Here is a 13,410-nt window from a genome sequence, read left to right as displayed (position 1 = left end):
CCTTTGCCCTTCATATAGAATTCAAAACCAAATAAGCTTAAAAATATATTGTGTATCCATGCATATATGTATGCACACAAATATGTACATAATAAGTAGCAATAATAAAATAATAATACTAATAAAGAAAGACAATAATAAGGTCAAAGTTTGAAACATGTTAAGGGACTTACACTTTTCAACTCTAGAACTTCCATTTGGTTCTTTATTATAGTTTCTACTTAATAAGGATTCCTATTTGACTCATTATTAGTACATTTTCAATTATTTGAGTATTTTTTCTTTAATATTTTGAACCTACTTATCATAAATGCTTTAAAATTATTGCTAAATCTAGTATACTGGCCCACTATTGTGAAAATGTATCCTAGGTATGTTACCATAAAGTGATCTTACAAGGCTAAAATCAATTGTCAGCAAGACTGCAGCAAAGGAAGGACCAAGATAACTTCTGCTATCCAGATTACCCCTCCTTCCCCTAAGGAATGTTGATTAGACTATAGGGAGCACAATCTCTTTCTTTATGCAGAGAATAAGTAGACCAAGTCAGCAACCAAATGGTTTAACACACCATCAGTGATTTTTTCCTTTCCCTTATTTTGCCCCCACAGGATAGAAGACTGGACAGGTGGGCACTGTAAGTGGGGAGATGTACCTGTTCTTGCTGCCACCCAAGTCTGCTTCATTAATTTTTCCTTGAATAAGACTGGTCTGCTTCTTTCTTCGGTCTGTGCTCTCTCTCTGCTTATGGAGGATGGTTTGCAGTTCCTGGCAGGGAGTTTCCCAAAACCCACCAAAGTCAGTTTCTATTGACTGCTTTTTCCACTGTGGGTCACTCTTTCCAGTTTAACTGTATATTTAGTAATTTGTAGTTGAAAACTATACACTGAGATAACATTTTGTCGCAAAATAAGGTTCTATTTAACATTTCTTAAGTTGTTAGGTTGTTTGTTTTTTTTTAATTTCTTTGTATTTAGTAACCTGTCTGGACCTGAATGCAGAAACTGCTTCCCCAACAGGATACAGCCTCCGAGTTCTCTATTCAGTTGTTTTATTCTTATTTTTATGTGCTTACATGGGAACTATCCCTTGTTTTTCTAGCTTAGTGGTAAGCCAATAATTGGGACAACACCTGAGCTCATTATGCTTTCACTTTTTGCTAGTGTGGGTTAAGGAATGCATTCAAAGTCACAATCAGTTTTGATGCTCGGTCTTCTTGGGGCTCGATGCACACGTGTAGTTTCCCTGACATTCAGAGATGTGAAGAAGTATATCTAAGCCCTTCTACAGCTCTCACATAGGATCTCCCCATTAAATTTGTCACTAATCCACCACTTTACTTGAATTGCGACTGTAAACTTTGCCTAGCAAAGGTATAGCTCTTCTCCATTTGTTCTAACCCTGTTGGCCATTTTTAGTTGGCAAAGTCACAAGTTTCTTGCTCCCCAGTTAGAATCAAGTCTGCCCACCTTGCAACAATGCCAGTGGTTTTCAAGGACAGCACACACTAAAAAGCTGCAGTTCACTAATATGGATAACAAAGAGGAGGAGACAGTGACAGAAACAGCCCCAGGAAAAGGGATCAGTAATGGTTGAGGTTTTTTTGTTTTGGGGGGAGGGGGTGGACAATTTTGTCCAGTTTTACACTTTTTTTTTTTTTTTGCAAAGAATAACCAACCACTTCATGACACCATTACTAGAAGTCCTCAGAATGGTAACTCTAAACATGATTCTTTTTTAAAGTTATAAGTATTCAGCTATACAGTTTGCAAGATTGTGGATTGTTCTTTAGTTGTTGCTGTTATTTCTTTGTGTGACTGAAGCTGAAGGTCCAAAGACAAGGCTGAAAAGGCAAAGCAATGAAGATAAAATCTGTACTCTTGTTAAATCCAGCCATCCTTCAATGTAGTTTTCTACTCTAATTAGAGTCTCCCCAGACATCTACAGCTTTCATGCTTCTACTTTCTGTATTAGTTTGTATTGCTACTATAACAAATTGGCATAACCTTGGTAGCTTAAAACAGATTTATTATCTTACAGTTGTACAGGTAAGAAATCTGACATGGATATACCAGGCTAAAATCAAAGTGTTGGAAAGACTATTCTTTCTGAAGGCAATAAAAAAGAATCCATTCCTTTATCTCTCCTTTTCTTTCTCTTTACCTGGGGGTCCTATTACATGTATGCTTTGGGACACTTCGCACTGACTCCACAGATCACTGAAATGCTATTCATTTCTCTTAATATTTTTTTTCTCTTTTTTCTTTGGACTGGACAATTTCTGTTAATCTTTCAAATATACCACCTCTGTTATATCTGATACCTGGATAGATTTTCTGACCTTTCCCAGGTTTAAAGATTACCCTCATTTCTGGGCTACTGACTCTTCTTTTATCTAAAGCCAGCAACACCAGGCTGAGTGCTCATATCACTCTGATACTGACTCTATTCTGTGGCCCCCTTTCCCATTTTTAAGAATTCTGTGACTACACTGGGTCTTCTCATAAACCATGATAAATCTTCCTATCTCAAAGTCAGCTGTTAGCTGACTTTGCTCCCTTGATTCCTTCTTGCCACTTAACCTATATCCATGCCACTTTACCTATATTCATGCCACTTAACCTACATTAGGGTACAGACATGTCTGGTAGTGGGGAAGGGAGAATTCATTGTTCTACCACAACTTCCTGTTAAAATATTCCCTTAGAAGAAATCTTATAAATTTACATTTATAAGTAATTTCTGCTACAGCTAAAGTCTGTGTTATTTCCAAGGCTACTTACTTAGCATTAGGAATACCAATCAAGAAAATGAATCTCATGATAGCTTTAGGAAACAAACCTTTAAAAGGTATTGAAAGAGAGATGGAGAGAAGTATCCAACAAATTACATCATTAAGATCAATTTCCTTAACTGATGATGCCCACATATCTTTTAAACACCCATTAAACAAATGTCCTTTAAAAAATTAAACAAACTGGGCTGGGGTTGTGGCTCAATGGTGACATGCTTGCCTAGCATGCATGGGGCACTGGGTTTGATTTTTAAGTACCATATACAAATAAAATAAAGGTCCATCAACCAAAAAAAAAAAAAAAAAAAAACAAAGTTAAAATAAACTGGGTTAGGCTGTGGCTCAGTGGTAGAGCACTTGCCTGGCACATGTGAGGAACGGGGTTCAATCCTCAGCACCACATAAAAATAAATAAATTTAAAGATATTGCGTCCATACAACTGAAAATATTTTTTAAAAAAGTTAAATGAACTTAAAGCTAATATGGGAGATCCTGGATATAAAAACTGAAACTAGAAGATATCAAAATAGGTACAGGTCAATACATAAATTTCAATTACCAAAACTGAGCATTTGAAATAAATGTCAAAATTCTATTTTAAGCTTTATTTGAGACAGGGGTGTACCTCAGTGGAAGAACACTGGGTTAGCATGTGTGCCACCTATGTTCAATCCCCTGTACTGGTGAGGGGAAAAAAAAAAGATAATTTGAAAAATGTAAATACATTAAATATTAGTTTTGTCTCATTTTGACAAAGTCAACCTATACTAACTACAGATGCATGGTATAAATTAGTATTTTTAAATAAAAACTATTCCATAACAGTTTTCAAATTTTTACTGTTGTTACTATAGTACTAACATTAATTTTAAAAGAAAATGTTTATAGGTGAAAACTTCTGTTGTTAAGAAGTATGATACAATTTGTTTCCTTGAAAATGTTAAAAACTGAATTTTTAACAAGTACAATAAAAAAACTACGTGTGTGTGTGTATGTATATATATATATAAAACAGAAGAGAAGATTATGAAACCTTCTTAACATGTCAGTTCACATTGAGGCTAAAATACTCAAGTACAGTGAAGTCCTTCTCATTTTTTGCTATTCTCAACCCTTTACTACTGTACACAGGCTTACTAACTACTTGCAAGTTTTTAAGTTCACTTAGGCATCATCACCTCTACTAATGTTCTATTATTTAATGCTTATTAAATAATAAAAGGAAATAAATGGGCTGGGGATATAGCTCAGTTGGTAGAGTGCTTGCCTTGCTTGCACAAGGCCCTGAGTTCAATCCCCAGCTCTGGGGGTGAAAAAAAAAAGGAAATACATATAATTTTAATACACTTAATTTTCAAATTATGCTCAAATGCTTGCTTGTTGGCTTTCTAACCTTTATGAAAGATCAAATGAGAAAAATCTAGAAGTAACTTCCAGCAATATAGCAGACTGACATGACTCTTCCTGAAAAAACACACAAAAAATACTTGATCACCTATAATGATATTTTTAAAACACACAGCTGAACTTCAAAGGATAAAAAGAAGATTGTTGGGTGACAGAAACAAAGAAGGAAATAAATGGCAGAAGAAAGCATACAAGGTGACTCTGAAGAATCTCAGGATTATCAGCTCTGGAAATAGGGCATGACAGCTAAGGAGTGGGACTGGGAACTGGGATTTTTTATAAGATAAGCTTTTTAGCTGCTGAATGTTTCTGTGATTCACAGAGGTGTCTACAAAACTGATTATGGGGCTGGGGATGTGGCTCAGCGGTAGCGCGCTCGCCTGGCATGCGTGCGGCCCGGGTTCGATCCTCAGCACCACATACCAACAAAGATGTTGTGTCTGCCGAGAACTAAGAAATAAATATTAAAAATTCTCTCTCTCTCTCTCTCTCTCTCTCTCTCTCTCTCTCTCTCCTCTCTCACTCTCTCTTTAAAAAAAAAATGTCTTAAAAAAAAAAAAACTGATTATGTTATGTGATGAACAGGAGGACTGAGAATGATAGAAGAAAGGTCTGCTTATTTCTGGGAATACCATGTTTTTAGCCCAGCAGTCATAATGAGAATCTGTAACTCTGAAATTGGTAAGGTGTACCCATCCCAGAGAAAGTGATCTCTAACACATATCCAGGCTAGGCCATGTCCAAGAATGCCCCAGCCTAATAATAAATATAAAAACTATGTTTCCAGAAGCATAATATCAGTCAGATATTGTCATCTAGGACTACAATCTCTTATGTGGCAATGATGTTAGGCCTATCTTTTAGATAAGTCAACAATCCCTCCACTATGACCTAAACACACTTGACTTCCTTCTGAATCTTTTCAATGTATTCAAGACTTCTCACCAATTCAAATCAGTATAAATGTTGTAATGTTTTGAATAGTCCCTCAGATAGATTGGTGTATTTGAAACATTGGAAGTAAGATTTCTACTTCAAGCCTCAATAAAAAGAGAACTCGGGGCTGGGGTGATGCTCAGTGGTAGTGCACTTGCCTGGTATGTGTGAGGCACTGGGTTCATTTCTCAGCACCACATATAAATAAAAAAATAAATAAATAAATGTCCATCAACAACTAAAAAAAGAGAGAACTCCAGGATCAGTTATTTTCAGTGGCAAATCCTAACAAACAATTTGTGTAATCAATTTTATACAATCTCTTTCAGAAAACAGAACACTTTCCAACTCACATTATAAGGCCAGCATATTCTGATAACAAAAGCAAAGTATGAGAAAAGAATATAATAGATCAATATTCCTAATGAACACAGACACAAAATTCTCAAAAATACAAGCATATCTAATCCAGCTATGTATGTGTATATGTGTATGCATATACATATATATATGCACAAATACAATGAATAGTTATCTTTAGAATGCAAAGCTCGTTATATACAAAAATAATTTTTAATTACTATATTTAAGAAATCTAAGGAACAGCTAGGTCCAGTGATTTAAATATATAATCCCAGATACTCAGTAAGCTGAGGTGGAAGAATCACAAGTTTGGGCTAGCCTGGGCAACTTCATGAGATCCTGTCTCAGCAATTCATTTCCTGTCCCAAAAGAAAAAAGAAAAAAGACAGGGGATATAGCTCAGCAGTAAACATCCCTAGGTTTAATCCCAGATCTTCCCTGCCCCCCAAGAAAGAGAGAAGAGAGAAATAGAAAAGATAAGCTTTGGTCTCAGACAGAATACCTGCAAATCACACATTCTTAAAAAGGATTTATATCCAGAATATATAAAGAGCTTTCTAAACTCCACAATTAAAAAACAAATATTCCAATGAAAAAGTATGGAAGAAAACAAATAATTCAATTAAAAAGCGTGCAAAAGACTTGGACACTTCATCATACAGAATACATATGATGGAAAATAAACATATGAATGATGTTCAAAATTAAAATTAGAATGAGAAACTACTACATACCTATTAGACTGGCTAAAATAAAAACACTGACAATATTAAACATCGCTTAATGTACAGCAATTGTAACTCTCATACATTAATGGGAATGCAAAGTGGTACAGGTAGTCTGGAAATTGGTTTGGCATTTTCTTATAAAGTTAAGCATACACTTAGTATATGACTTAGCAATTCTACTCTAGATGTTTACTCAAGTGAAATGTTTATCTGTATACACAAAAACTTATATGCAAATGTTTATAGCAGCTCTATTCATACTTGTAACTTCTACAAACAATCCTAATATCTTCCAATGAATAAGTAAACAAATTGTTGTACATGCTTACAATAAAATACTACTCAACAATAAAAAGGAATAAACTACTGATACACAGAATAATTTCAAAAAGACTCTCAGAGGTACCATGTTAAGTCAAAAAAGTCAATCTCAAATGCTTGTACACTACAAAGTTTATATTCCATTTATATGACATTCTTGAAAAAACTTAAGTCCAGTGACTGAGAACAGATCTGTGATTCCAAGAATCACAAGAATGTGTGGAAGGTGTGAATATTAAGAGGTAAGAGGTGTTTCTTAGAGGGTTATAGAACTGCTCTAGATTCTAGTTGTGGTAGTGCTTAAAAAAAAAATCTAACCAGTGTGATGGCACACACCTGTAATCCCAGCTACTCGGGGAGGCCAAGGCAGGAGGATCACACGTTCAAAGCCAGCCTCGACAACTTAACGAGACTCCATCTCAAAATAATAAATAAAAAGGGCTGGGGATATGGCTCAGTGGTTAAGTGCCCCTAGGTTCAATCCAGTATCTCCCCTCTCCCCCCCAAAAAAAATCTATATATGTTAAAATTCAGAGAAATATTCACTGGTCAGTTTCTCTGTAATTTAAAAAACAAAATTTAATCAAAAAATAAAATTATAAAGTTCTTTTTAAAGAACCAAATAAGTGGTTTTCATTAATACACAGAAAGATTTCATTTATTCATTCACCATGGACAATGAGTCAAAAAACAGTTTTGGGAAATATCTAATAAAAAGTTGAACAGAGCCAGGCATGGTGGTGCACCCTATAATCCCAGCAGCTTGGGAGGCTGAAGCAAGGAGGATCATGAGTTCAAAGTCAGTCTCAACAAAACCAAGGCGCTAAACAACTCAGTGAGACCCTATCTCTAAATAAAGTACAAAATAGGGCTGGGGATGTGACTCAGTGGTTGAGTGCCCCTGAGTTCAATCCCTGGTACCAAAATAGAAAAAAAAAAAATGTTGAACAGAAATTATATCTTAATGCTTACAATTACCCAAAAGGGTCTATGTTATTTATTATTCTGATTTTAACAATGTGGAAACAAAGTCAAGAGAAATTAAGTAATGTCCTAAAGTCTCAAAGACAGTAAGTATCTTAGCTAGAAATCAAACTTGTTTGTCTAATTCAGACCTGCCCAACAGTAAGTGATCAATTAATGGTGAACAAAGGCATGTGTGCATATATGCCCCTGCTGTCTTCTGATATATTTAGTCATGTTAAACGCACATACTCACATTTTAGAATATCAGAAAAGAATCTAGAAGGATTAAATTAAATGGATAATTAATTGTATTTATTAATTTCCTTCTTTTAGTTGTTTAAAGTCATAATTATAAAAGACTGTACCAAAACAGAAATATTATCCAGTTTATATGCATTTACAAATAGTTTTCTTTTTTCTTCTTTTTTTTATGTGTTACAAAGTATATTCCCTACTATAATTACAATGAAAAGAAAAAAAGAAACACAATTTTCCCTTCCCTTAGAAATTACTCTTTAGTTAAAAGAAAAAACAATCCATACAGTCCAAAGATCGATTCACACCAAACAAAAAAATTTTTAAGTGAGTATATAAACTTTCTTCAACTAGATATTTCCTTTCTTGACCGTACATTCATACTCAGGATGGTTTGTGATATATTTTAACACTAACATATTAAAGTTCAGAGACTCACTAATAAAAAAGATGAGACCTTGTAAACATTATGTGCCTCTTAATGTATCACGTTTATAGTTTATAGACATGTTGATTTTATCACATAACTGTTTGAAATCAACATTTTACTTCCAACAATACACATTAAATTTTCTATAATATTTAGGGGTTCTATGTTAGTCATTAGAAGTATAGTCTGGAACAACCTTAGATTTTGAAACATTGTGTGGGAAAAGTTATCAGGAGGCCTATGACTGTTATTCTTAGACAAGCCTGTTTCCAAGGTTGGCTCTTGGCTAGAATCCAGGAATCTGGATTTGGGAAGGATTCTCACCATTCACTGTGCTTGACCTGTTTATGCAAACAATGTGGTTTATACTCAACACCTGCTTTCCTTCAGGAAATCTAGAATTTTGATATATACCAGCCATAGAGTACATATCTGATCAGTCTCTGATTTAAAATCTTGAAAGCTAAGCCTCTAACAAGCTTGCCTGATAGATGTTTATCACAAGTCATCATGGCTTGTTGCTGAGGAATTGAGCATAACCGGTATGACTCCATTAGTAAAAGACTCTTAAAAGCTTCCCACTAGACTTGGCCTCATGTCTTTTCCCTTCCTGATTCTGCTCTGCACCCTGTTGCTGTAATAAATCAGCTGTAAGTACAACTAGATGCTGAGTCATGTGAGTACCTTTAACAAATCACTGAACCTGAGAACATTCTTGATTGTCTCCCTGACACAAACTAAAAGTCATCTGAATAAAATGTATACATACCATCTTACCAGGCAATGTGCTCTTGGAGGAAAGTCATTATTCATACATAGCAAATCTTGCATAGACTGTGGAATAGCATCTATAAAAATATTTGATAATGAAAAAGGATGTTCATGTTAAGGCAGATTTTATAATTTTTTTTGAGGAACTATGTCTTATTCGCCTGTGTAGTTTTGTAATGGCTCAAAGATTTATATCTAGGCTAGCTCTAAGATTTAAGGGGAGGAAAATCTGTCTGTCCATCTGTCTCTCCCCATCAAACAAAGCCAGCCCATAGAAAAAGATATATCATTCCTATGTTTGTTCATTTTTGCTTCTAAATCCTCACCCATTCCAGAAAATCTTATTTTAGTAGTTCTTCCTGATGTGCCCTTCTCTCTCTTTTCTTCAAAATTCTACTTAGAGACCTGTCAACTCTACATCACCTCTTACAGGCAGCCTTTTCTATCACCCTGATCTCTTAATACTTTTGTAAAACCTCTACTCAGTGTCTCACTCCTAACATATTCATCTTCCAGCAGCTTAATTGTAATTCATAATAAGATACATCAATTATCATTATTTATACTCATAGAATAAATTTAAAACAAAAAATACCTATGTTCATACAAATATTTCCTTTTGTTGGATAGCTATGTATCATTATTTAGCTAATTTATATGTTGCTAACTGCTAAAAGAATGGGATAGCATTAATGACTTGACATTATACCTAACCAAAAATAATAAGCAATTCCAAAACAAAAACAAAATTAAAAAAAAAGTGTTCAAAACTTCCGACCTCTGATAACATAGTTTTAAACTATGTATCTCTAAATTAACAGAGCTGATGATTTGCTTGTAACTTCCACCATTATTATAGTTTCAACCACAAATAAAAAGAAAACTGTATAAAACACACAAACAATAATGCCTTAACCATCTATTTGAATATTAACTGTAATTCATTCATCTCTTATATCATGGTACCCTTCATCTGTTTGGTGTTCTAGAAACACTGATTCTAAGCCTTCTTACTCTAACAGTTTCTCCTTTAATACATAATCTTTTCTCAAATTGACAGCACTTAAAATTTCTCTGTCTTGAATAGTTTCTTTCATTAATCTATGGAATGCTAGACCCAAAAATCTCATGGCTATTATCAGATCTCCTGCCAATTGCAAACATTTTTCTCTTCCCTTACTCCTACAGCATTCATATTTATATTCTGGTTTAATTATTTTATTTTGCTGTGGAATTATCTTACACATATGTGATATGGTCAATGTTCTTTGTCAATGTTCTTTGAATCTAAATGCAGACCCTATCTAATTGTTCTATTTCTAAGAATAAAATAGAAAAGGTAATATAATGTTATTCCTACACAAGAAAAGGCACAGATATGTAACTAGTACTAGTTTCAATCACAACCAAATAAAAATACTGTATAGTACATACACAATCAACAATGTCTTAACTATTCAAATTCATTCGTCTTCTTTTATACCATAATACCATTCAACTGTTCATCTCAGAAACACTGATTCAAATTAAATTAAATCTTCACATTAACCCTCTAATAGTATTTCTTCATTGAAAAAAAAATGAGGTAACCAAAGTTTAGAAAGGTCAAAGAACTAGCAATTACGAAAATAAGACTTTTAATCCACTCAGTCTGACTCTAAAATACAGAATATAATCAAAACACAATACTATCTAATAGACAAATTCCTCTTGTAATCTTTCAAAGCCCATCTTACTTGCCTATCTCTGATCTCTCCTGATTAAATGACCATTTCTTCTCTGAACTTCAGCAGACCTTTTTCTGTCCCTGGGATGTTATTTATCACTTTCTACCTCGTATTACTATTAATTAAATATCTTATTTCCCCTTCTGGGATGTACATTTCATTTAAGTTTGGGTTCAACAAGGTAGCATATATTAGGTACTCAATAAATATGTGCCGATTCAGTTAATTTTAGGATGAATGGCACTGTAATTCTTTCTCTACTTCAGATACAGTACCTCATACTCAATTCAAATGTGAAATGACTTCGCATTTTGTAAATTGTTTGAAAGGAGATTGCTGAATTATGAGAACTAAATTCATAATTCAAAATTATGACCAGTCTTAAAAGTCAAGATTTTAAAAATATGTTGTAAAAACTTACCTTCTAATATTTCATCCCTTCCTTCTTTATCAACGGATTCTTGTACAAGATAATGGTGAGTGACTGAGAACTTGAAGTCAGCAAAGGAAATTTCATCTGATTTTTCTTCCCATGTGCCAGAAGTAAATATACCCTGTATTTAATAATAAAATAGGAAAACATTCACCTTAAAGTATTCAATAGTTTCTATTATATTTATTGAATCACCACAGTGATTTTCCTTTTCCCATCTATTAATCTAAAAGTTCCATCATATGACTATCCTCCACGTAATGAAAAAAAACATGATTTACTACAATGGCTCTTTAAAAGTCTCCTACGGCCAACCTAGGTGCCCTTCAACGGCTTAATGGATAAAGAAAATGTGGTATATACACAAAATGGAATATTAATAAGTCGTAAGATTTTTGCCAGTAAATGGATAGGTCTGGAAACTGTCATGCTAAGGAAAATAAAGTCAATCCCCCCCAAAAACCAAAGATTGAATGTTTTCGCTAATATGTGGAAGCTAACCAATGGCAGGTGGATAGAAATTTAGTGGAGTAGACAAGGGAAAGGAAGGGAAGGAAGAAGGGACAGGAAAAGGAAAAACGATGAAATAAATCTGACATAACTTTCCTATATACCTATATGAATATGCCACAGTGAATCTCACCATCATGTACAACCATAAGAAATTAATTTTAAAAATCAACTACAGAAAGAAGTCTCCTTGGATATTAACTATCAAGTGACATATAAAAACTATAACTCTCAAATAATTTTCTTGTGATCCCCTATATAAAAATCATGAACACACAGTAAATTCCATGCCTCTTCACATGCAAATAAGAATCTCTTTACCAACAGCAGAATTTCTACTGGTTACTTTTAACTGAAAATGATTAAATTTTAAAAATCAGGAAAAATTACATATTATTAAAACACATTTTAATAAAAATCTTATACCTGATAGCATTTGTTTATTATACTATTATAGTTTTTTAAAATTATTTTTAGTTGTACATAACACAATACCTTTACTTTATTTATCTATCTATCTATCTATTTATTTATTTATGTGGTGCTAAGGATAGAACCCAGTGCCTCACACATGCAAGCCAAGTGCTCCACTGCTGAGCCACAACCCCAGCCACAGCATTATAGTTTATATGATCAATTATCTGATCAACTTCTGAAGTTTATCTGTAAATTCAACATAATACTAATTAAAATTTCCAGAAGACATTTTGTGGAAATTGACAAAATGATTCTTCAATATGAAAATCCAAAGGACCTAGAAGAGCAAATTTTGATAAATAAGTATACCACCTAATTTTAAGACTTATTTGGCTACAGTAATTAAGACAGTACATTCCTGGAATAAGTACAGACTAATGGATCAATAAAACAATTCCAGAAATACATCCATACTTATACTTGATTTTACAACAGAGGTGTCATGGAATTCAGTAGGGGAAAGATGGTCTTTTCAACAAATGGTTCTTGAGTAACTAGATATTCACAGGAAAGAAAACACAGAATATCTTGGGATCCTGGGAATCTCTGGATAGACAAAGATTCCTTTAATAGTATAATAAAAGCACCAACAATGAAATTTAAAATTGAGAAAATGAATTTCATCAAAATAAAACTTGTGCTTATCAAAAGACACTTAAAATTGGAGAATCCATGGACTGAAGAAAAAACTCAAAATACATACATCTGAAAAGGGATTCACATGCAGGATATATGAGGATAATTCTAAAAATTAACTAATTCGATTTTGTAAATGAGCAAAAGACTTGGGACACTTGGCAAAAGAAACTATGAATGACTCATAAACAGTAACTATGATGAATTACTAAATGATTATTCAATATCAGTAGTCATCAGTAAAATGCTAATTAAACCACAATGAGACAGCATTTCAGACCTAAAAGAATTACCAAAATAAAAATCTGACAATGTCAAGTGTCAGAAAGAATGTGGAGCAACTTAAAATCTCACATTGCTAGGATCATAAAATGATAAAATCATGTTAGAAAACAGTTTGGCAGTTTCTAATAAAACTGAACATGTAAATACCCCCAAAATTAGCAATTCTACTCCTAAGAATACATCAAAAAATTATCAAAGCATTAGCTCACAAAATCATTCACAAAAGCTTTATAATAGTCCAAAATGGACATAATTTAAATATCAACAGGAGAAAGGGTAAATATTTTAAAGTATACTCATAAAATAAAAAGAACTGATATATGTAACAACACAAAGTATATACAAAACGCAAAAGGCAAAATTACTATAC

At 33.4% G+C, this 13,410-nt stretch overlaps 1 protein-coding gene across 4 annotated transcripts in view; it reads right to left on the bottom strand.

The window, feature by feature from the left end:
• Nucleotides 1–13,410, bottom strand: part of Rab3gap1 (RAB3 GTPase activating protein catalytic subunit 1) — a 92,741-nt gene that overhangs the window by 59,237 nt on the left and 20,094 nt on the right. For all 4 annotated transcript variants that reach the window (XM_026388337.2, XM_026388352.2, XM_026388355.2 and 1 more), the window contains exons 4-5: nt 11,121–11,253; nt 8,971–9,049 (exon numbers count right to left, since the gene is read on the bottom strand). In XM_026388337.2, coding sequence (XP_026244122.1) covers nt 8,971–9,049; nt 11,121–11,253 — 212 coding nt within the window. The remainder of the gene's footprint in view (nt 1–8,970; nt 9,050–11,120; nt 11,254–13,410) is intronic.

This window comes from Urocitellus parryii, chromosome 1 (genome assembly GCF_045843805.1).
Source record: "Urocitellus parryii isolate mUroPar1 chromosome 1, mUroPar1.hap1, whole genome shotgun sequence".
Taxonomy (NCBI): domain Eukaryota; kingdom Metazoa; phylum Chordata; class Mammalia; order Rodentia; family Sciuridae; genus Urocitellus; species Urocitellus parryii.
This window is presented reverse-complemented; position numbering and strand designations above follow the sequence as displayed.